The sequence below is a fragment of the Scyliorhinus canicula genome, chromosome 2 (genome assembly GCF_902713615.1).
Source record: "Scyliorhinus canicula chromosome 2, sScyCan1.1, whole genome shotgun sequence".
In the NCBI taxonomy this organism is placed as follows: domain Eukaryota; kingdom Metazoa; phylum Chordata; class Chondrichthyes; order Carcharhiniformes; family Scyliorhinidae; genus Scyliorhinus; species Scyliorhinus canicula.
In genome coordinates this window covers 108,792,542-108,817,062 of record NC_052147.1, presented here as the reverse complement: position 1 = coordinate 108,817,062, position 24,521 = coordinate 108,792,542, and the positions used below count along the sequence as shown (strand labels likewise).

Below are 24,521 nucleotides of genomic sequence, written 5' to 3'. Positions count from 1 at the left end.
CTTTCGGCCCATCAAGTCCATGCGGGTCAGCAAAGATCTGACTACACTAATCCCATTTTTCAGTGCTTGGCCCATAGCCCTGGAAGTTAAGGCAACCCAAGTGAACATCTAAATACATCTTAGATGTTACGAGAATATTTGACTCAACCATCAAGGTGTTCCATTTCGATTTATTTATTTTGTTATGTCAGTGATAAATCACCAATAAAAAATAAAAAATCAATAATTAAAATCAACCACTTGAATATTAGTTTGGTTGTTTTAGATTCCTTACATTACTTGTGATGTTAAATGGTTTGACTGGTGCTTTATTGGTTCTTTGTGATACAGATGTGGAATTGCCTATCCTGTTGTTGGGCGTACTTTTAATCCAAGGACAGAAATTCAGCTATTTGCATTTAATGGCTTTAATGTGTCTGTGCCTTTTCGCTTCACACATAAGCCGTGTGAGCCATGCTAGAATACCTCACCCGAGTGCTCAGTTGGACACCAACCTGTCAGTAGGATATTCCACCACGGGGACATGACGGATGAGCCGGGCTCTTTCATCATCTGTATCCACGCATTAGCCTGCCAGCAGTGGCTCACATGTAACCGTCAGAAGCATGACCATAATGAAACCTGGAGTGAGAGAGGCCTTTCAGCCTGTCGAGGCATACAGCTCTTAGTTCCTTCTCACCCGAGTTAAGATCACAAAACCATAAGGCCTTAAGAAATAGGAACAGCCCCCTCAAGCCTGCTCCACCATTCAATAGGATCGTGGCTCATCCGACATCCATTACATCCACTTTCCCTTGATTCTCTTGCTGATCAATTTATTCTGAAAGTACTCCATTTTGAAGAAATATAACACATTCTATATAACTTGTGTATCAGATTATGGAGAGTGATAAAAAGCCACTAGTCTCATCAAGCTGGTCGACACTTATGGTAACATTGTGAAGCATGTTTATTGTATTGGTCGAAGATTGCTGACAGACACCTAGATAAGATAGCCTTGAACTGATGACAGGGTACATACTGTATTAAATATTTATACTGCCAATTCACTCAAGGCCCGGTGATTTCTGACTTCATTATAACTTTTCAGTCAAATTCCAGCTTGGTTACTAATGGCTATACATCTGTTATCTGATATGTAATGATCTAATCATTACATATTAAAGAAAGACTTAGAAAGCAAGTCTAACTATGTGCCAAGAGATCATTATCCTGAGTTCCTATTAATGTTCTTAGGTTACACTCAAAATAAATATATGTAGATACTTTGTGGAAATTTGAGAGGACTTTATGCCCAAGGATTTTCATTTTATTTTTTTTAACTGGTGGAAGTTTAACTAGGTTCTGAGTGAGGAGTTTTCCATTATAGTTTACCAGCAGTGATGTGCTGAGGGAGACAGTAATAACCATTGTGTTGACTAACAAGTGTTATATAGCACTGGCATTTTGTCTTAACCTTGAGGAGGCCTCACGTTGTGGGGATTTCGTGAGAAAACCATCAACGCGTTTGTGTGAATTCCTTTGTTGGTAATTTAACCCAGCAAGGTACCCACATATTTTAAACTGGCCTGTGTTAGAATAGCAGACAGAGGAATTTTACACAAACTCATTTACTGTGTTGATTATACTAATGCAACAAATGCATCTGATCACCAGAGTGGATCTTTCCAAGTTTTGTTTGTTGTTTGTCCACAGGTATAGTACAGTTCATCACTGACAATGTAATCTCTTCTCTGGGGTACTAATGAACTGCCCTTATTGGCGAAACTCACCCATCACTGCACCCATGGACCTATCCTCCCCTCACCCATTCTTTTCCTCCCACCTCCTCCCCCTCCCCCCTTCCTTTCCCTTCCCTTGTGACATTATTGTTTTTCATTTGCAGCAAAAGAGCTCAGATCAAAATAATTGATGATGAGGAATATGAAAAAAACAAGAGTTTCTTCATTGAGCTGACGGACCCACGCATGGTGGATATGAGTTCACAGAAAGGTGGAGTACTCGCCCAGAATGAGCCACTGCTGAAGACCCTCCTCTCTCCTTCCTTCTTTCCCTTTCTCTTATTTCCCTCTCCCCCTCTCTCTTTGTCTTGTTTGACTGCTTGATTCCCGAGAGATATTTAACACTGCCGCACTCTTGCAGTCAGATCTGTCACATGCCGCCCAATTTTATCTTGGTGTATTAGTGAGCTGGCAATCTGGCCCGCCTCCACTGCTTCAATAACCTGCCAACTCTGAGCCCTTTTTTTTAATGAAGCTGTGTCTCTTCCCGTTGCCGACAGCTTAACAGGTTTCTGCGCCCCAGTAGAAAGTAAGGCCCATGAGCATATGTTAGGGTGCCAAGCCAGCTTTGGGTCCCTGCATGCTGAATAGTACGACCCTTCAATATAGCTGAACATATATCTGAGCTGCTTCAAGCAGCATGGTGCTGCATGGGTGACTGGAGAGCATCATCACGTATTCATATTGTTCAAATGTCATGAATCGTGGCTTTCGGTGCTGGCTGGGCAAGGCCTGTGCTGCCCAACACTATGGCTGTTGCAAAGAGGTATTTGCAGTCTTGGCAGGTGCAGACAAGCAGCGTCTTTGAAGAAAGTGCGTTTTGCCTGTGCTGGCAGGAACACAACTGGTTGTCGCAAAGACCAAGACCATCTCCATTGGTAACCTTGTACTGTAAAGAGTGTACAAAGGCCTTGATGTACGAGCATGAATGGTGCTTGTATACATTCAATAAACATAGAATGCCAAGAAGTGGGCGGGATCCTGCAAACAGAAAGACTTCCTTCCGCTATATGGCTGAGTAATGAAGGAATCCCAAGAAAAAGGGACGGCAGTTCCAATTTAATTTTCCATTCTGCACTGAACCACCAAATTTAAAGTATTAAAACATCACACCGTTCCTGTGCAGTTTCAAATTCCAGATTAAATGATTGAGTAGGCGAGTTACGTTGGTGAGGTACATGAGGGGAGGCTGTGCTCAGCTCTGTGAGCGATCCCCTTAATTCACAAAGCCTAGAAACTGCACTGTTTATTCCAAACGCTGGACCAGACAGGCTATGTCTCCTTATTTCAACTTGCCTGAGTGTGCGCTCTGATGGCACTGTTAGAACACTATCCTCTGCTGCACTCAAGAAGGCAGCTCACCACCACCTTCTGAAGGGCAACTAGGGAAGGGCAATAAATACTGGCCTAACCAGCGACACCCACATCCCATAAATAATTTTTTAAAAATCCAATCAGTTTCCAGCACAAATAATTCAGCCTTGAGAGACCCATGACTAACTTGAGCTGTCAGCCAGTTAAACACACACAGAAGGATGTCCTTCACTTCTTGCGTTAGGAGTGGCAGCTGGAAGGGCATGATAGTGTAGCGCAGTTATAAATCAAATGCCGGGACTAATAATCTAGAGAACGTGAGTTCAAATCTTGTCATGGAAGTTTTTTTTTAAACTCTGTTAAACATTAGTGCTTCACTAATTTTGGGAAGACTACGTTATTCCAATCCCACACCAATGTGGTTAACCTTTAACAGATCTAGCAAGCTAGTTATGAATCACACATGAGCAATTTGACAGGCCAGTATAAGCTTACCAGTGAGCTGGCATTAAAGGTATCTAATCTATGGGGAGATAGTGGCATAGTGGTAGTGTCACTCAATCTGTAATGCAGAGGTTCAGGTAAATGCCCTGGGGATGCGGATTCAACTGAGAGCTGGCGTGCCTAAAATTTAAATTAATAAATCTGGAATATAGCAACTACCATCAATTATTGTAAAAAACCATCTGGTTGTTTTAATTCCCTTTAGGGCAGGAAGTGTACCATCCTTACGCGGTCTGGCCTTCATGTGACTCCAAACACACAACAATGTAGTTGACTCTCAGCTGCCCTCTGAAATGGCCTAGCCAGCCGCTCAGTTTAAAAGCGATGAGGGACTGCTAACAAATGCTGGCCCCGCCACCAATGTCCACATTCTATGAAAAAATAAAGAATTTAAAAAACTTTTCCTTTCAAAAAACTTTGACCTGTCCCTGCATCACTTTTTAAGCTCACGGAGAAATAACCCTGCTCAGCAATTTAGAAGCAGCTTCTCCGCCTGTCCTGACTAACTGGAATAGGATTTTTCCAGGCAGGAATGCAGTGACAAAGGTGTCCAAGAAAAAACTGGGGACTTTTTTTTTTGCTTTTCCCATTGGCTTGAGTTGTGATTAAGTTGGCTTCACTCAGAGTTTGACAGCTGAAAAGGTTGGCAGGTTATATAACTGGAACTTTGTCATTCCTACACCACCATTTGCTATAGTGCTATAATTAAGGAGGCTGAATAAATGGGGAAAGAAGGCCTAGATTTAGCTTTAATGTGCTCTACTAATAAACCAAGAAAATGGTGGCATGTGACACCAATCTGGGTGTGCTGCAGGCCGCCTCCCACTAACCGTCAAGCAAGTTTACAAAATAAAATCGCATGTGTGACTGCAGTGGTTTTGTAGCAACCCATTGTACATTTTCTTTCTTATATCCTTACAGGAAAGCCATAAGCGTTAAAATAAATGATGATGAGGAATACGAAAAGCAAGAACATTTCTTCATTGTGCTTGGTGAACCGAAATGGATGAAACGAGGAATATCAGGTGTGAGATCCTGAGACGTAATGGCTTTTTGAGAAAATATATTATTTTTCCTCCTGTATTCCCGCTCTCACCCTGTTTCGGTCATCTATGCCTCGTGCTTTTTTTGTTTCTCTCCTGGACGATGTGCACTGTATTGCCTCGGCCTAGTCTTTGATTTGTACTCCTTGCCCTGTTGCCACCAGGGCAGGAGCAGGCTTCTTTATTTCTGTAAGCCGAATACCAAAGGTCCCGAGGCAATGCACATGTCTTCATTTTCCTGTGATCAGCTTAATTCTGTTGTTCTTTTATTCATCAATTTTTTTTTTCTGTTTTGGAAAGAAAATTTAAGGTTTGCATCTTGCTTTCCAGTTAGTCAGCCATGCACATCCATCACTGAGGAGACAGCATCCCCTCTGTTTGAGCAGCTGAAGATGTTCTTCAAACTTTTAAGATCAGTATTCAAGTGGGACTGGGAAGTGAGTTAACTCCCAACACAATCCCAGAGGCGTTGCAGCAACCGCATGTGTTTAATTGTCTTAAATTGACTGCAACTACATGCATGGTTTCAGCGGTAATAAATGCTGGCCTTGCCAGTGACACTCAGATCTCATAAATGAATAATCGGAAAATAACCTGACTTTGACTGCACTCGTCATGACAGTACTAATTTATGAACTGTTTTCCTCTCCACCTTGTCTCACATTCCTTCCATTCTCTCTCTTCTGGAGAGAGTCGCGAAGCTGGGAGCAGATAGGATTATGGGGAGATCAAGAGAGGGGCCCAGAATTATGAGGGTATTTGATCGAGTAGACAGAGGGGAACTGTTACATCCGGCAGGAGGGTACAGGATTAAGGTAACGGACAAGGGAACCAAAGAGAAGATCAGGAGGACTGTTTCTGCGTAGTAATTGGTTGTGCTGGAATGCCCACCTGATAGTGATTTTCAAAAAGAAAGTGGATACTTGAATACTTAAAGGATAAAATTGACAGGGTGATAGGAAAGAGCAGGTTAAGTGGCTTGGATTGCTCGATCAAAGAGGCAGCAGTAGCACGCTCGTTCTGTGCTCTCCTGTCAAGACGTCATCACAGGATAAGGAAATTATTCCATATAATCTGATCTTTTAATCCAGAAGTAATTAAGTTGCCTTCAAAGAAGTAACTGAAAATACCAGCCACGTGTCATCGGCCAATCATTGTGATGGGTCCTCAGTTGCAGTGGTCCATAGATTTCAAGCTATGCTGAATCAGACTCTGACTGAATGATCCAGTCATGTTGTACGATCCTGTGATTCTAGCTATTGGCCCATCCTGGGATAAAGAGCCTCCCCAAGAGAGGCTCCAGTGACATTACAACAGGTCCTAGTCTTGGTTTGCCTAGTTCACACAAAGGGGCACTTGGTAAACGATCAGCGATGCCAAGTCACAAATCTGAATGATCTCCCTCTGTTCCTTTAATGTTAATAGTTTGCTGATGTGATATGAGACTGTCACGAAATTTGGGAACCAGAATGCGTAACCTGAGATTAAAAGCAAATGATCAGTAAGGATCAATAATAAGCAGGCAGAGGAATTCAAAGCTTTGAACAAATGTCTCAAAGTAGCCTTGACAAATAATGTCTGTTGAGTAAAATTGGTTTGGGGTTATTGAGGCCTAGCAAAGGATTACAATGTAGTGCTATGGGTCAAAGTATAGTCTGAGGGGTCACAGTATAGTGAGAGGGGTCATAGTAGACTATGTAATGTCAAAGGATAGGATGAGGGGGGTCACAGAATAGTGCATTGGGTCACAGTATAGATCAAGGGGTCACTATAGTGCGAGGGGGGTTCACAATATAGTGTGAGAGATCACAAAATGTGAGAGATCACAAAATAGTTGCAATGTTTCACAGCATAGTGCAAGGGGTCACAGAATAGTTGTGAAGGGCTCACAGAATAGTGCGAAGAGTCAAAGAATATTGCACAGGGTCACAGAATAGTGTGAGGGGTCACAGAATAGTGTGAGGGATCACCATCACAGAATCCTGGGTGGGAATCTCTCATCCCGGGGCCAGGTCGGAGAATTGCCGGGCCGGGCGTGATTCACGCGACGCCGCCCCGACGCCAGTCCGCCGATTCTCCGGTCATCACAGAATAGTGCACATGGTCACAGAATAGTGCGAGGAGTCACAGAATAGTATGAGGGATCACAGTTTAGTACAGTTGTGTGGAGTCACAGTATAGTGTGAGGGATTACAAAATGTTAGAGGTCACAGAGTGATTGTGAGGGTTCACAGTATAGTGCGAGGGGGGGTCACAGAATAGTGTAAGAGGGTCACCGAATAGTTACAAGGGGTTACAATATAGTTACAAAGGGTCACAGTACAATTGTGAGGGTTCACAATGCAGTGCCAGAGGGCCAGTATGGTTGCGAGGGATCATAGTACAATGCCAGGGGACCAGTACAGTGAGAGGGGGGTCACAGTATAGTGCAAGGGATTTCAGTACAATACGAGGGGTCGTAGCACAGTGCCAGGGGTCACAGTGAAGTGTGAGGGGGTCACAGTGCAGTGCGAGGCGTCACAGTATAGTTCAAGGGTCACAGTACATTGCCAGAAGTCACAGTACATTGTAAGGAATCACAGTATAGTTCAAGGGATCTCAGTATATTGCAAGGGGTCATAGTGCAGTGCAAGGGGTCAGTTTGGTGCGAGGTGTCACAAGGCAGTGCAAGGGGTCACAGTATAGTGGCATGTGTCTGATTCAAGGCAGCTTGAAAATCATGACAATGGCTAAGATTGACCCACCACAAGGAATGTCCTACCTCGCTCCTCATCATTTCAGTTAATTCACCACTTCTTTGAAGGCAACTTACTTATGTCTTGATTAAAAGATCAGTATTTGCCATATTCTGTGATCTTTAATGCTGACCTCCCCCCACCAGTGTTACTGGGATTTCAGAGCGTGTGGGTTGCCTCAAAAATGTGAAAATGTAAATCAAGCGCCCAAAACCCAGTTTTAAAAGGAGTAATTTTAGTCCACTTACTTCTATGTCTTACAAGAGGGTAGAATTCACTCGAGAAATCATTGATCATTTCCAGGGATATTTGTGGCTGTTTAATAAAACACTCAATAATATTAAACTCCTGTGAAATATTTAGCCAAATTAGATGTTGTTTACTTTTTGAAAGTTAAACATGCTAAATGAACTATTTAAACAATTTCAAGTTGCGACTTCCAAATTTCAAATTATTTTCCTTTCCTCCCTCACCTTGATAAATAAAAAGCAGTATCTCTCAAGTCCAGGGTTCAGCAAGGTGTTATTTTTCAACTGATGTAATGCTGGATAAAAATTATGAAAGGGGATGCTGTTTCTTTAAAGACACTTTCATTTTTGCTTGTGATAGTGCTGTCAGCAGTTAAGTACCCACTTCTTCCCATTTGTTTGCTCTCCTGGTCTGTTTCTGTCCTGCCTGTTGAATGATGAGAATGTATTGTATCTTGGTTTGGTTAAAGAAGCATGCCAGCAAAGCTTTGAGACTCACTATGGCAGAAACTACTAACAAAGCGGAGGCGCCAGGTTTGACCAAGCAACAGTATCATTCTTGCAATTTACACAACCGGATTCAGTACAAAATGCAACATGCACAGTGTTTCTCCACCCCAGATTTTTTAATCTTTTCGGGAACTCTGCAACGCTCAGTTGCTTTGGCTATACAAAAGTGACATTAAAAAAGATCCTAAGGCGAGGGAGTCCCTAGCTTTTGCAATGCAATACCGTTTGTGCATCTTCCAAAAATTAAAAAGCAGTGTCAAGATTATTGACTACCAGGCACTGCGACTTGGTTCACTTTTGACAACATTTGATGTGGGAGAAAATAGCACTCAGAAGTGCTTTGAAAGTTTGGAATCTTGTCTCACATAAGCCATGACTTGATCACCAATTATTCTTGAAGAAGTCCATTCAGTATGCCTTTTGTGCAGATATTATCTTGCGTGTTATCTGGAGTTCTGAGCGCTTGCAGTGTTGGGTCCAGAGGTTTGGTTTGCTGCAGCTTTTTCCTCAGGTTAAGTCTAAACAGTAGAACCACCGCAGGCCAAGAACTGCTCAGAAGCAAGTTAGCATAAAATCTTTACAAAAAGAACAATTTTCTTCAGATTTAATTCATGTTTTAGTTCCAATTTTATTTCAGATTTTAATCAACTTCATGTTGCTAATTAAATTGCACTTCCAAGCTGTATTTTTTCATTCTTTGATTTATAATTAATTTTGGTAGCAGAGCTTGTTACATTCTTATACTTGGTGTATGTATAAATGGATACAAGTTGTTGTGGAATGCCACAGCAGGGATTTGATTGCTTCCTACTCCCTAACCTCTGATCTGCTGAGACCTTGCTCAAGATTATTATTATTATAACTGTACTTCTGTAATGAGGGCAGGTATCTCCCCCTGGGGGAAGGGGAATGAGAGAAAGGGTAGTCACCTTTCAACAGCTGGCTCAACAAGCGTATAACCCAAAGGCTTGGAATAGACCATTTGCTCACTCTATTGGTCTCAAGAGTCACATGTCTGGGTCAGAAATATGTGAAAAATTGTGAAAGTAACACGCAAAGATTAAATGCCGCAAATCCTAGGAGACAAAATGTGAAGTGAACACATTGGGACTACACAGCAAGACTGTTAACATTTGAAACAGGAAAAGATAGATTAACATTTTGGGTGCAAGCCATGTACTGAAAAGGAAAAAATAGTTCAGTTGAACTCTCTACGCCCGAGCATTGATCTGTCCTTTCTCTTACAGCACTGTTTCTGTTCATAAAAAGAAAGATTACTGACCAATGAGCCACTTAATCAAGGAATGTTATATTTGGAGAAGCAAGTCCAGTCCTGTCTCCATCAAGCTCACAATGACTGGATCATCACAATTTGACACTTCCAACACTTCCTTTCCCCGACATCTAATTATCTTGGAGAAGCAAAAAAAAAACACAGGGCAAATAAATGGTGGAAAGCTGAAAATTCCCTCTCCAAACCCCTTAGGCAGTCCGGGACAGCACACTGACTCTGCAGACATCTGAGTAATTTGACTGAATTAAATATTTCTAACTGAGTTGTTTCAAATTTACTGGGGTTTTAATTGCAGGCAAGTTTATTTTAAATGGGGCGTGTTTGATGGACCACTTAGTATTTTCTATTCTCACATCTAATGTACTTTGTAAGATATTAAATTTGCCAAAGAATGGCTTCCATTCAAATTGAAGAATCCAATTTGGTGTCCAATTAGACCCCATCATGACAGATAGTGAAATTTGAATCCAATCAATAAGAAAATCTGGATGACCCTGAAACCATTGTCATTCATGGAGCGGCGGCGCAGTGGTTAGCACTGCTGCGTTTTACTGTCTGTGTGGAGTTTACACTATCGTCCCGTGTCCGTGTGGGTTTCCTCCGGCTTCTCCGGTTTCCTCCCACGGTCCAAAGATGTGCAGGATTAGCCATGCTAAATTGTCCCTCAGTGTCCAACGTCGTGCTGATTATTTGGGGTTATGGGAATAGGGCTGAGGAGTGAGCCTAGATAGCGTACTATTTCAGAGGATCAGTGCAAACTCAATGGGCCGAATGGCCTCCTTCCACATTGTCGGGATTCCAAGTCTATGTCTATAATTGGATGGGGCAAACCTGCAATGTCCAAGCATCATACTCCCACTCCCCAGGGTACCATCTCACTGAACACAATAAATTGAAATTGTTCAGGTGATGGTTAACTTAATAAAGATCGTTGCATTCAGGTTAATCAAATTTTTATTGCATGGATAAAGAATGGGTTTTTGAAATACTTTGTTTTTGTTGCTTTCTCCCTTTGTTTAAAAATATGGCCAAAGGAGTTAAATAATTACCAAATGGGGTATATTCTGGAGAAGGAGTGCAAGAACTAGCTAGCCATTTTACACTGTGTATTGTTAGGCTAACTCCTAATGTGTTTATTTCATTTTAGGTTAGTAAAAATCCAGCGTGTGCACATTGAATTGAATGATACTGTTGACTCCCCATTGTTTGGCTTTTGGCTCATTAACTAATCCCTGTGTACAGCAAGTGGTTGCTACAAAAAGGCAATTGCTGATAAAAGGAGAAATGTTAAGAAGACCTTGCAGAAATGCTTTATTTGATATGGAACAGGACCTTGGATTTGGCGTAGCAGTTGCTCATTCTCGATCATGAGATTCATAATGCACTGTTAGAAATTCAGATTCTGCTGATGTCAATTTGATCCAATTGAAACCTGTGTCCCAAGTTCCAACATGCAGGATTACCCTTTTCTGTCATCTTCAGTATGCAGATATCCTGATCTCCGCATCTTATAACACGTGTAATATTGACACCAATTGGCCCCAATTTCACGATTTGCATTTTGATATGGCACATCATGCTCCATTCAATTGATGACTATCAAGTGCAGTGACAATAAACTTAGGATTATCTAAACTCCTGCTGCCTGTGTCCTGACTTGCACCAAGTCCTATTCACCCTTCACATCAGCACTCGCTACCCTACATTGACATCCTAGGTCCATCAAATATGAAATGCTCAGTTCAAATCCCCCCATGCAATTATTACCCCCCTCCCCCACCATATTTCTGTAACCTCATTCAGCCCTACAATCCTCTGAGAGCCTAGCATTCCTCCTTCTGCATCGTCCCCACTTCTTCACTCTACCATTAACAGCCATGCGTCTTCATTCATCCAGGGCCCTAAGCAACGTGTTTTCCCATGCACTATAAAACGCACTTCAAACTTAGTCATTTGTCCTAATATCTCCTTCTTTGGCTCAATGTCAGTTTTTGTCTGATTTGTCCTGTGAAGCAGTTTGGAGCTTCTTACTGAAGGTGCTCCATAAATGCAGAGTAGGAACCCCCTCCCAATAGGGCAGTTGGAATGCATTGCAAAGTAACTGCAGACACATTTAGAAGGCAGTCAGCAGATATACCCCAGTTTAGGCATAAAATAAATACCCCTTGCTTTGTGCCTTGATCAGGATATAGCCATATTGCATTGATAGGGCAAGATAAATACATTTTTGAAAAAAAATTCAATTTATTTAAAAAAAATAAACAAACATGTTTGTTACTGTTCCATATCCTCAAGGCACCATTTGGGATGTGCTAATAAAGTATATTGCCTGCACAAAGGTCACAACAATAAAAAACTGAATTATGTCAAACGTTTCAATCCAGGGAAATGAAAAACTGAAATGAGCTGAGAATCCTTGCCAGCTCCATTTCACCTCTTCTGTTCCAAGCAGAAATGGAAGGCTGCTCATAATTGTACCTGAGATTTGATCTGTTTTCTCTTTTCCTTCTCTTTTTCCACAGCACTCTTGTTGGCACAGGGTAAGCAGACGTTTCCTTTTTTCCAATGTCATTTCTTTTTAACCCACCCTGCATGAATGTACATGGAGATCTGTTTCAGAGGTGCAAGCTATGGCAGCAAAGTGACTTCATTTTCACAAGGCCAGAGTTGATATTCTTTAGAAGTTAGGACATCGCTTTCTTGTCTGGAATTACATGAGAGTGATCTTGGGAATACAGGAGGGATCTACTGAGATCTCATGCTGCCAGTGGACCATGGCATTGCAGTTCACATGGATTGGATAATCACAGTGCCACCAATTTTCTGATTGTGTTTGTCATTTTGCCATTCGCATGCAAGTTTGAAAAATGTACCCTCCCATGTCTTTGTAAAATTGGAAGAAGGAAATTAATGATAAGGTTTGGGAGGTATCCAGTGAGGTATTTTGCCATCAGGATCTACCTCCTTGAGAAGAGAGCAGTGTACTATTTGCTTCTGTCATACTCATTCTGTTTCCGCTGAGAGTGACAGTCATACACTGGCAGCTTTCTTCCTTTTTAAACTGAGATAGTGACCAGGCCTAGGTTAGAGGTCTGCAGCATATGGTTCCAGAGACACATGCAGCTCATTCAGGACTCCTGTGCAGCTCCCGCTCTTGGTCAATCTGAAGCATTTTTTCAACCTGTTCAGAGAGTGAACAACTCTCCAAAGAAATTCAAAAGCAGAAATTGCATCAAGGCAAAAGTTTTTGTTTCCTGCTTTTTGTAATCCATCTTCTTATTTTTGAAAATACAAATATGCCTACCTCCTGATCTATCTTAGTGATGGCATTTGAGTAACACCATTGTGACTCTGGAGATAATATTGACTAAATTTAAAGAATGACTCTTCTTGTTATTCAGGTTGCCAACACCTGGCCTAGGCAATGGACTTACCAGCAGCTGTCAGTGGTATTCCGTGATCAGCTTCCGCAAGCCAGGCTTCTATAGGGCAAAAGCTGGGAAAAAAAATAAGGAATGGATTGTAGAAAACTTCAAATCTTTAGAAGCTGGAATAACCATCAGGTCCACTTTCTCCTCGGAGGTCTTGTGGCACAGTGGTAGCGTCCTTACCTCATGACCTTACCGTACCATATTCTGTGAGGCAGCTCAGTAGCATAGTGGTTAGCACAGTTGCTTCACAGGTCCAGGGTCCCAGGTTCAATTCCCGGCTGGGTCACTGTCTGTGCGGAGTCTGCACGTTCTCCCTGTGTCTGCGTGGGTTTCCCCCGGGTGCTCTGGTTTCCTCCCACAGTCCAAAGATGTGTGGGTTAGGTGGATTGGCCATGCTAAATTGCCCTTGGTGTCCAAAAAAAAAATGTTAAGTAGGGGTTACGGGGCTGGGGTAGATACATGGGCTTCAGTAGGGTGCTCTTTGTAAGGACAGGTGCAGGCTTGATGGGCCGAATGGCCTCCTTCTGCACTGTAAATTCTATGATTCTATGACTGGAAGCTCTGGGTTCAAGTCCAATGCCAAGGCGTGTTGGCCATGGAAGGAGTGTTCATTACGTGGTTTAATGGGCTAATAATCAGCCTGGGAATTCTTACACCTATTCCCCAAAAGTAAAAAAGTTTGTTTGAAGATATTCTTTTTTTTAAAAAAACTTTCTCCTCGAGCAAGCCCTCTCCCATTACTTGTCACTATAATGTTCAATACTGTCTCCTTCCAGATATCTAACTGCCTCTTGAAACCACTTTCATTTTCTGTTTCGATGCAGTATTCTCACAGGTATAGACCTTCCATAGGGTCTCACTACTCTAACTCACAGGTATAGGTGTGGCTGCAACATACAGAGGCCATGAAACACAATTTTCTCATGATGGAAGAACTAAAATGCCAAGATTGTAATTTATTTAAGGACAATCATATATTCTCATGACTGATCTCATAGTGTGATTCAGGGGTACACACTGGGTTGAAATTGCACTTTCAGTAGCAGATCAGTTAATTGTAAATGGGTAACGTACATAGATAGAACAGTACAGCACAGAACAGGCCCTTCGGCCCTCAATGTTGTGCCGAGCCATGATCACCCTACTCAAACCCACGTATCCACCCTATACCCGTAACCCAACAACCCCCCCCTTAACCTTACTTTTATTAGGACACTACGGGCAATTTAGCATGGCCAATCCACCTAACCCGCACATCTTTGGACTGTGGGAGGAAACCGGAGCACCCGGAGGAAACCCACGCACACAGGGGGAGGACGTGCAGACTCCACACAGACAGTGACCCAGCCGGGAATCGAACCTGGGACCCTGGAGCTGTGAAGCATTTATGCTAACCACCATGCTACCCTGCTACCCAGGCTGCTAACGTGCGGCCTTAAAATAGCAGACAAAGAAATGTCATATGTGTTACAATGCTGCACCACACAATTCCAACCCAGAAGGTTTTTAATTGATTTTGAGATCTTCATTTACATTCCTAGATCAGATACTCCTGTTGTGCTTCCTCCCCACTGATTGTTGTGTTGTTTCCTTCTGATTTATATTGCTGAACTTTTCGTGGAAGATCACAGTTTGGAATAAGACAGGCAGTGATTAATGGCCTGTTTACTGTGTAATTCATAATGAAATGAATGATGTGGTGAATGAATTCTAATGCCAGTACGTTCGGACTCCTCCTCTGTACTTGTTTTGGTGCGATGCATTCCATAACTCAGCATGATATCATCCCTGCATGAGATGCACATTTGGACAGGGGCTGAGGTGAAAGCAGCACTTTTCTTTGTTGAATTATTCTGTGTGAATTACATTGAAATGCATACCGAAAGCCAAAGGCACTGTTGCTTCCAGCCGATCCGATTGAATTGATTTTGATTTCTTGCTTCACATCTCTCTGACTGAGGGGAGCACCAGCCAGGACTGCCGCTCCCAGCAGTATGTGAGTGTGCGATGAGCTTCATGACCTCTAGGCTGGGCTTCAGCAGAGGAAGTGTTGGTGAAAATTGGAGGGTGGCCGGGGGGGGGGGCTGCATGCTCTAAGCAAGAGCATGAACAGTGGGAATGATCCAGGTGATTTTCTTCTTGCTTCTCATTCAAACTGGAGCAAGAAAGAAGTCTTACAACACCAGGTTGAAGTCCAACAGGTTTGTTTCAAATCATTAGCCTTCGGAGCACAGCTCCTTCCTCAGGTGAATTCGCCTGAGGAAGGAGCAGTGCTCCGAAAGCTAGTGTTGTAAGACTTCTTACTGTGCTCACCCCAGTCCAACGCCGGCATCTCCACAAACTGGAGCTAGACTAATTTGGGACTCGGATGTAACAATTTCCAACTCTACTTTTCCTCCGCTGTGGTGCCTTTGCAACTGAGGATTTGCGATCGGTACTAGAAACTGAAATATGGGGATCAAAAATAGTATTTTATTCAATGGTGAGAATTGTGAATTGAGGAGGAATGAGGAAAGGCAATATAATCTCAATTACAACATTTTAATGGTGGGTAGAAACAAAGAGATCTGGGACTTCAAATAAAAAAATCTTTCATGGTGATGGGATGTCAATAGGTTGTTAATAGAGCGTTAAAAATCCTGGAGTTTATTAATGGGGCAAAGAAAAAAGAAAGTTATGATAAAACTTCACAAATCAGTGGTTGGACATCACCCTCAGGTGGCTCAGTAGTAATGCCACTGGACTAGTAATCCTGAAGCTCAGGCCAATGATCTGGGGACATAGGTTCAAGTTTTGCAACTTAAACTGGTGGAATTTAAGTCAAATTAATTAATAAACCTGGGATTGAAAGGTAGATCCAGTGAAGCTTTTATTGATTGTTTTAAAAACCCATCTGGTTCACTTTTGCCCTTTTAGGGAAGGAAATACGGCAGTTTTACCTGGTCTGGCCTATATGCGATGACCCCAGTCCTACAGCAATATGCTTGACGTTTGAGTGCCCTCTGAAATGGCCCAGCTAGCCACACAGTTGTAAAAAGCTGCATGGTATCCGATGGACTGCAGCGGTTCAAGATGGCAGCTTACCACCATCTTCTCAAGGGAAATTCAGGAAGGGCAATAAATAGAATCATTGAATCGCTACAGTGTAGAAGGAGGTCATTCGGCCCATCAAGTTTGCATGGACCCTTTGGAAGAGTACCCTACCTAGGGTCAGGTCACCAGCCTATCCCTTTAACCCAGCAACCCCTCCTAAACCAGCCTTTTTGACACTAAGGTGCAATTGATCATGGGCAATCCACTTAACCTGCACATCTTTAGTCTGTCCCAAGCACAGACCACTGTTGCCGCGGCTGAAAGGCAGCAATCTGATGCACCCACTGACTGCACTAGTGCACAGGATTCTTTATCCAGCGATGCCGGAATCGCAAATCGGGATTGGGCAGAAAATCGCGCGTTCGCTGAAAATTGTGCTCCACGGAACGCCATGCTCCGGTGCCTCAATAGCGACGTGAATGCATTCCACATCACGCACCGGAATGAAAATGCAAATTATACAGTAACAGCAATTAGCATACCATTAAAGGCTCTGACCCGGTATTCTCCGTTCTCCCGTGATGCTCAGCCTCCGACAGGCAGAGGTGATGATGACACAGTTCATTTGTGGTATCGGGAAACAGATGCCGAGGCCGATGATGGAGAGAGAGGAGGTAAGCCAAGTTACCAAAGGGGCAATGATCGGCTGGCAGTTGTGCCGCTGGCCGGGGGCGTCTGACATGGCCGGCGGCAGTGGCAGCGGTCGAGTAGGAGATGGGCCGTGAGGTCGGGATGAACCCCGGGTTCATCAGGTTGGCCCTATCACATGGCGGCCCCACAAATCTGATCCCATTACCTGCCGCCTCCAAGGCGACCTCAGGGGTGGCCTCCGATTGTCCAGGGGGCCCAGGGCCTTGTCCATCTCCAACACCACCGACCTCCCCACACCCCACAGTCACACCATCTGCACCTGGCCCAGCCCATCACTCACATCCTTCAGACAGAGGACCGAGGTAGTTTGGAAAGTCGGTGAACAGGCGTTTGCTGTGATATATACAAGCATTGTACCCTAACCCTTAATGCTAATTTATGTGCGTCACCCGTGCCTACTTAACTTGTGCCTAACTTTCTAACCTTACATGCCCTAACGCTCCTTCTATGGGTCCGCCAGGTGCTACATTGAAATTGGAGGTGCCCTGCTGCGAATCGCGTCCTGCGACCTTTGGCAGCTGTCCTCTGGAACGAATGGGGACAGATGGGCCCGGCAGTCTTCTGGGTGTCACAGGTGGTATGGTGCCACCCTGTTCTGCCCACTGCCCAGCGGATACGCCAGGGACAGGTAGCACAGGCAGCAAGGTAGCACAGTGGTTAACACTGTTACTTTGCAGCACCAGGGACCCGGGTTCAATTCCGGACTTGTGTGACTGTCTGTGTGGAATTTGCACTTTCTCCCCGTGTCTGCGTGGGTTTCCTCCGGGTGCTCCGGTTTCGTCCCACAATCCAAAGACGTGCAGGTTAGGTGGATTGGCCATGCTAAATTGCCCTTAGTGTCCAAAAGAAAAAGGTTAGTGTGGGGTTACTGGGTTACGGGGATAGGGTGGAGGCATGGGCTTAGATAGGGTGCAGACTCAATGGGCAAAATGGCCTCCTTCTCCATTGTAAATTCTATGATTCTATGACAGGTGGGGGGAAATTCAGAAGTGCTGCGGTGTTCCGGCACCCCTCCTGCCAGTGTCACCAGCACGGGCCCCGTCACCTCCTCCTCCCTTGGGGGTGCCTGATGGTCCCCATGCTACTCCTTGGGATGGGGGCATGGCCAGAACGAACTCCAGGGACTCCGCCGTCACCTGGCACTGCCAGACATGGAGGCCCACTCCCATCTTGATCAAGGTCTCCATGCTCACGACTATTGAGCACAGGGACTATGTCACTTCCCTCCAGGACTGCGCCATATCACGCAGTGACCATCTCAGGTCCATCTGGGACTGACTCCGGTTAGCCAGCACCAGGTCAATGTCCTCGATATGCACAGTCATGACCCGTTGTGACTGGGCCAAGCTCTGGAGTGCCTGTGAAATGGCTGCCCTGTCCTGTACCTCGGTCACCACCCACAGAGCTCCCCAACCTTGGACATCTTGACCCATAGTCGACACCATCGCACCCAAGGCCTGCACCATGGACACCACCCGTGCAGTGTTGGCCTGGATGGCACGCATGATTGACATCACCTCCTGTCCTTGCAGGCAGCTGGACTCCTTCAACTGCACTGCAGGGGCTGGATGGTTGCTGACACCCCCTCCTGGTGCTGGTTTAGCTCACTCAGCTAAATCGCTGGCTTAGCTGGTTTAGCTCACTCAGCTAAATCGCTGGCTTTTAAAGCAGACCAAGCAGGCCAGCAGCACGGTTCGATTCCCGTACTAGCCTCCCCGGACAGGCGCCGGAATGTGGCGACTAGGGGCTTTTCACAGTAACTTCATTTGAAGCCTACTCGCGACAATAAGCGATTTTCATTTTTCATTTTTTCCTATCATCCCTGGCTCTGCACCTACATCTCCCACATTGATGGGACCGTCCTTTGCAGAAGTCCGAGACCCGTCTGTATAGCTGCTAGTCCCTGGGGTCGGGCCGCCCTCTGACCGTCCGTCCGCTTGGCGGTTCCTACCTCAACCTGATGTAACGCTGCACGTGTGTTGTGCGCACCAGATAGTGCCCCAGGAGCCTCTTTACTAAAGTGCCCAACCAAGGTGAGTGTCTCTGGGATGATGGAGGGTGTTGGTGATAGCAGTGATAAGAAGTCAGTGTCGTCCCTGGGCATGTGCTTTGGAGTGATGCAGCAGGGGGCATGGGTCACCAGCAGATCCCGCCTCATCAACAGGTGAGTCTCGGGGTTTGCGGCGGGATGGTGGGGGGGGGGGGGGTGAATAAACCCAGATGGACCCGCCTTGTCGCCAGCTGATTCGGCAAGACTGGATGCATGGTTAGATCGCACTTAGATGTGGTGTTGGGGGGAGGGTGGCACACATGTTGTCGGGATATCACAATTCGTTGGGGGCTACGAGCATGTGAGATAGGGGGTGGTGCCAGGGGCACGGTGGTAGTGACTCACTCTGGCTGGCCTGGGGGTGTTGCCCTTCCTCACCCAGTGCTGCCTACTGGCCCACCTGGTGGGGGCCACATGTGGGGAGTGTGCGACAGGGGCTGGTGCCAGGGACACGGTAGTGGTGGTGCTGACTCACCCTGGTCGCCCTGAGGAAGTCATGCAGCTTCTTCCTGGGCTGCTGCCCGGTCCTGGCAGTGGGGCCCACAGCACGTATGGCGGCTCTGCCACCTGCGCCCAGGCCCAGTTGACACCTGTGGCTGTGGGGAATAGGGTCTCGTGCCTCTCCTCCACGGCATCCTTCTGGATACTGATGAGGGGTAATAGCTCATCAGGTGACAGCAGCAGCAGTAGCCAGAGTGGTGGTACCATGGCTGGACCTACTGTACAGAGGAGGGGGGGCAAAGCATAATAGAACAACACTAATTAGGGATTCGATAGTCATGGGCACAGATCGGTGCTTCTGTGGTCGCAAAAGAGCGGGTACAGGACATTCTGAAACGGGAGGGCAAACAGGCAAATGGCATTGTCCACATTGGTACAAATGATATAGGCAAGAAGAACAGCAAGGTCCTGTAAAGACATTACTGAGAATTAGGTAGTAAGCTAAAAAGTATTTCAGGATTACTCCCCGTGCCACTTGCTCGTGAGACTAGGAGCAGATAGATACTACAGTTGAACATGTGGCTAAGGAGCTGGCGTAATAATAATAATCTTTATTGTCACAAGTCGGCTCACATTAACACTGCAATGAAGTTACTGTGAAAAGCCCCTAGTCGCCACCATCCCAGCACCTGTTCGAGGGTATGGGAGAGCTTCAGATATGTGGATCATTGGGGTATCTTCCAGGGAAGGTGGGACCTATGCAAGCAGGACGGGTTGCACCTTAACTGGCGGGGCTTCTACGGAGACATGGTTAAAGGAAGGACAGGACTGGCAGCTTAACACTCTGGAATTTCAATGTTTTAAATGAGACAGAGGGGTAGTGGAAAGGGTGGGAGAGTTGCCTTACTGGTTAGGGAACATATCACAGCTGTGATGAGGGAGGATATCTTGGAAGGAGCCTGCAGTGAGGCATTATGGGTAGACCTCATGAACAGGAAGGGTGCAATCACAATGTTGGGGTTGTACTGTAGGCCTCCCAGCAGCCAGCAGGATACAGAGGAACAAATATGTTAGGTATGTCCAAGAGGGTTTTTAAACAGTATGTTGATAGTCCAATCAGGGAGGGGGCTTTACTGAACCTAGTATTGGGGAATGAGCCTGGCCAGGTGACCAAAGTTTCAGTAGGGGACGTTTTGGGAATAGTGATCATAATTCCATGTTTTTGAATAATCGTGGATAAGGACAAGGGTGGTTCTCGAGTGATGGTGCTAAATTGGGGGAAAGTTAATTACAACAGAATTCGGCAAGAGCTGGAGAATGTGGATTGGGAGTAACTGTTTGAGGGTAAATCCACATTTGATATGTGTGTGTTTTTTAAAGACCAGTTGATTATAGTGCAAGACAGGCATGTCCCTGCAAAAATGAAGGACAGAAATGGCAGGATTAGGGAACCATGGATCACAGGGGGAATTGTGAAAGTAAAAGGAAGCATACATAAATTCTAGGTAACTAAAAACAGACGAAGCATTTGAAGAATATAGGGAAAGTAGGAACAAGTAGAAATGGGGCGTTAGGAGGTTTAATATAGGCCATGAAATGTCATTGGCAAGCAGGGACAAGGAAAATCCCAAGGCCATTTTATACATATCTAAGGAGCAAAAGGGTAGCTAGGAAAGGACTTGGTTCACTCAAGGACAAAGGAGGGAAGTTATGCGTGGAGTCAGCGGAAGTGGGTGAGACTGTTAATTTGCATCGGTATTCACTAAGGATAGGGACATGTCGGATGTTGAGGTTAGAGATGGGTGTGTGAATACTCTAGGACATGTCAGCATAATGAAGGAGGAAGTGTTGGATATCTTAAAATGCATTAAGGTAGATAAGTCTCCTGGGCCGAATGAGATACATCCCAGGTTACTGTGGGAGGCAAAAGAGGAAATAGCTGGCCTTAACAGATATCTTTGCACCATCCTTGACCACAGGCGAGGTTCCAGTGGACTGCAGAATAGCCAATGATGTCCCTTTGTTTAACAAGGGAAGCACGGATAATCCAGGTAATTATAGGCCAGTGAGCCTGAAGTCAGTTGTGGGGAAGCTGTTGGAGAAGATACTGAGGGATAGGATCTATTCACATTTCGAAGCGAATGCATTTGTGCAAGAAATATTATGGGCGAGATTCTCGGCGGACAGGCCGTGACCCACGGCAGCCTTCACGGCCACTTCCGGGGCCGATTCTCCCCCCCGGGCGGGGCTAGGAGCGCTGACCCGTGCGTCACGGCGGTGCGGCCTTGACGATGGTCGTCAAGGCCGCACGTCAAGCGTCATGCCGGCTGACGCGGCCGATGACGTCGGCCACGCATGCACAGGTTGGACAATGCCAACCCGCGAATGCTCAGTTGCCGTCTTTTCCCTCAGCCGCCCCGCAAGACATGGCAGCTTGATCTTGCGGGGCGGCGGAGGGAAAAGAGCGCGTCCGTTACGGACGCACGGCCCACGATCGGTGGGCACCAATCGCGGGCCTATGCCCCCCTTGGCACGGCCGTGGTACTGCCATGCCAATCGGGCCCCCAGATGCCCCAAACGGGGATGCCCCAAATGGCAGTGTTTGCTGCCGTGTTGAAACGGGCGTGAAGGCCCGGCCGCTCGGCCCGTCGGCCTCGGAGAATCGTCGCTTGCTGTAAAAAACGGCGAGCGGCGATTCGTGGCGTGGGTCGGACGTGGGGGGGGGGGGGGAGAATAGCGGGAGGGCGTGAAAAATGTCGGGAGGCCCTCCCGCTATTCTCCCACCCGGCATGGGGGACGGAGAATCGCGCCCTATGTCTTTCCAATTTGATAGAGTTTTTTGAAGAGGTGACAAAATTAATTGATGAAGGACATGTGGATGCCATCTACATGGTCTTTACTTTATTTATTTCTTTAAATTTAGAGTACCCAATTAATTTTTTCCAATTAAGGGGCAATTTAACGTGGCCAATCCACCTAGCCTGCACATCTTTGGGTTATGGGGGTGAAACCCACGCAGACACAGTGTGACTGTGCAAACTCCACATAAACAGTGACCCAGAGCTGGGATCAAACCTGGGGCCTTGGACCGTGAGGCAGCAGTGCTAACCATAGCACCAACGTGCTGCCCTACATGGACTTTATTAAGGCGTTTGACAAGGTCCCTCATGGCAGACGGCTACAAAAGGTAAAGTTATATGGGAATAGGGGTGTGCTAGATGGATAAAGAACTGGCTTAGCAACAGGAGACAAAGAGTAACAGTGGAAGGGAATCTTTCATAATGGAAATCTGTAATTAGTGGTGTTCCACAGGGATCGGGGCTGGAACCATTGTTGTTTGTAATATATAAATGATCTGGAGGAAAATGTAGATGGTCTGATTAGCAGGTTTGCAGATGATACTTAGATGTACGAGGCAAGTTTTTTACACAGAGGGTAGTGGGTGCCTGGAACTCGCTGCCGGAGGAGGTGGTGGAAGCAGGGACGTTAGTGACGTTTCAGGGGCAGCTTGACAAATACATGAATAGGATGGGAATAGAGGGATACGGATCCAGGAAGTGTGGAAGATTTTAGTTTTGATGGGCAGCATGGTCGACACAGGCTTGGAGGGCTGAAGGGCCTGTTCCTGTGCTGTACTTTTCTTTGTTCTTTGTTTGTTCTGAGATAGGTGGAGTTACAGATAATGAAGGGAATTGTCAGAGTATACAGCAGAATATCGATAGATTGGAGAGTTGGGCAGAGTACTGGCATATGGAATTCAATCCATACCGTGGCAGCACGGTAGCATTGTGGATAGCACAATAGCTTCACAGCTCCAGGGTCACAGGTTTGATTCCGGCTTGGGTCACTGTCTGTGCGGAGTCTGCACTTCCTCCCCGTGTGTGCGTGAGTTTCCTCTGGGTGCTCCGGTTTCCTCCCACAGTCCAAAGATGTGCAGGTCAGGTGGATTGGCCATGATAAATTGCACTTAGTGTCCAAAATTGCCCTTAGTGTTGGGTGGGGGTACTGGGTTATGGGGATAGGGTGGAGGTGTTGATCTTGGGTAGGGTGCTCTTTCCAAGAGCCGGTGCAGACTCGATGGGCCGAATGGCCTCCTTCTGCACTGTAAATTCTGTAATTCTATGATAATCCAGACAAATGCGAGGTGATGCATTTTGGGAGATAAAATTCAGGTGTGAATTATACAGTAAATGCCCTTCGAAGTATTGACATACAGAGGGATCTGTACGTTCAGGTCCATAGTTCCATGAAAGTGGCAATGCAGGTGGAAAAGATGGTCAAGAAGGCATACGGCTTGCTAGCTTTTATCGGCCGGGCCATTGGTACAGGAGTTGGCAGGTCGTGTTACAGTTGTAAAAAACTTTAGTTAGGCCACATTTGGAATATTGTGTGCAGTTCTGGTCACCACACTACCAGAGGGACGTGGATGCTTTGGAGAGAGTGCTAGAAGGTTCACCAGGATGTTGCCTGGTCTGGAGGGTGTTGGCTATGAGGAGAGGTTGAATAAACTCGGATTGTTTTCGTTGGAAAGACGGAGGCTGAGGGGAGACATGATTGAGGTCTGTAAAATTATGAGAGATGCAGACAGGGTGAGAAGTCAGATGCCTATTCCCAGGGTAGAAGACTCAATTACAAAGGGGCACTGGTTCAAGGTGAGAGTGTCAATCCCGAGGGCCAATCCTGACTGCAGCGAATCCAGCGTAAGTTGGAATCACACTAGTTCCACGTGGCACCAGTGCTGGCCCATTAGCATGTCCTGAGTTGTTCCAGGACTGGCACTGCTATCGGGGTCAGAGAAAACCCATGATTCAGTCCCGGCGACAGCACTTATTCTCTCAAAGGGAGAATCCCAGCCACCGTTTCCAACAGAAAGATTGCTAACCAGAGGACACAGATTTACGGTAATTGGAAAAATATCCAGAGGTCGTATGACTCATCATGTTAATATAAATGGACTGCTTGAAAGATTCAGTAGCAGCTTCCAAAAGGTAAGTGAAGTTTACTTAAAGAGCAAAAGCAGGGCTATGGAGAAAGAGTAGCGTTTTCAGAGAGCCAGTATAGTTGGCTGTGTGGTCTCCTTCTGTGCGGTACGATACTATGATCATTAGAATTTTGAATGTTAGCCTGCAGTGGCTATTAAAGGCAATGTAATCACAATGTTTAAGAGAGAGCTCGATAAGTATTTGAAGAAGATGATTATGAGAAAGAACGAGAATGAGATTAGAGTAAATAGCTTTGGTGTCAGAGCACGCACAGTGCTACAGGCACAATGGACCAAAATGATTTCTGTGCTTACATTTCTCTGATTATAAGCACAACAAAGTAATAAAGCACACAAATTGTTAGTCCTCTGCTATTCAGATCATCGGAGGTTCATAAGAATGAATGCAACACAATTACCGTCCTCATTACCATCAAGATGATTC

The 24,521-nt window shown here is 45.5% G+C and overlaps 1 protein-coding gene across 4 annotated transcripts in view; it reads left to right on the top strand.

Annotated features, from left to right (window-relative positions):
• slc8a3 (solute carrier family 8 member 3) overlaps positions 1 to 24,521 on the top strand; it is a 718,916-nt gene that overhangs the window by 509,469 nt on the left and 184,926 nt on the right. For 2 of the 4 annotated variants that reach the window (XM_038784611.1, XM_038784603.1), the window contains exons 3-4: positions 1,886 to 1,992; positions 11,952 to 11,969. In XM_038784611.1, the coding sequence (XP_038640539.1) occupies positions 1,886 to 1,992; positions 11,952 to 11,969 (125 nt within the window). Of the gene's footprint in view, positions 1 to 1,885; positions 1,993 to 4,520; positions 4,625 to 11,951; positions 11,970 to 24,521 lie in introns of those variants that run through there. The other 2 variants (XM_038784625.1, XM_038784618.1) reach the window with 2 other exon arrangements.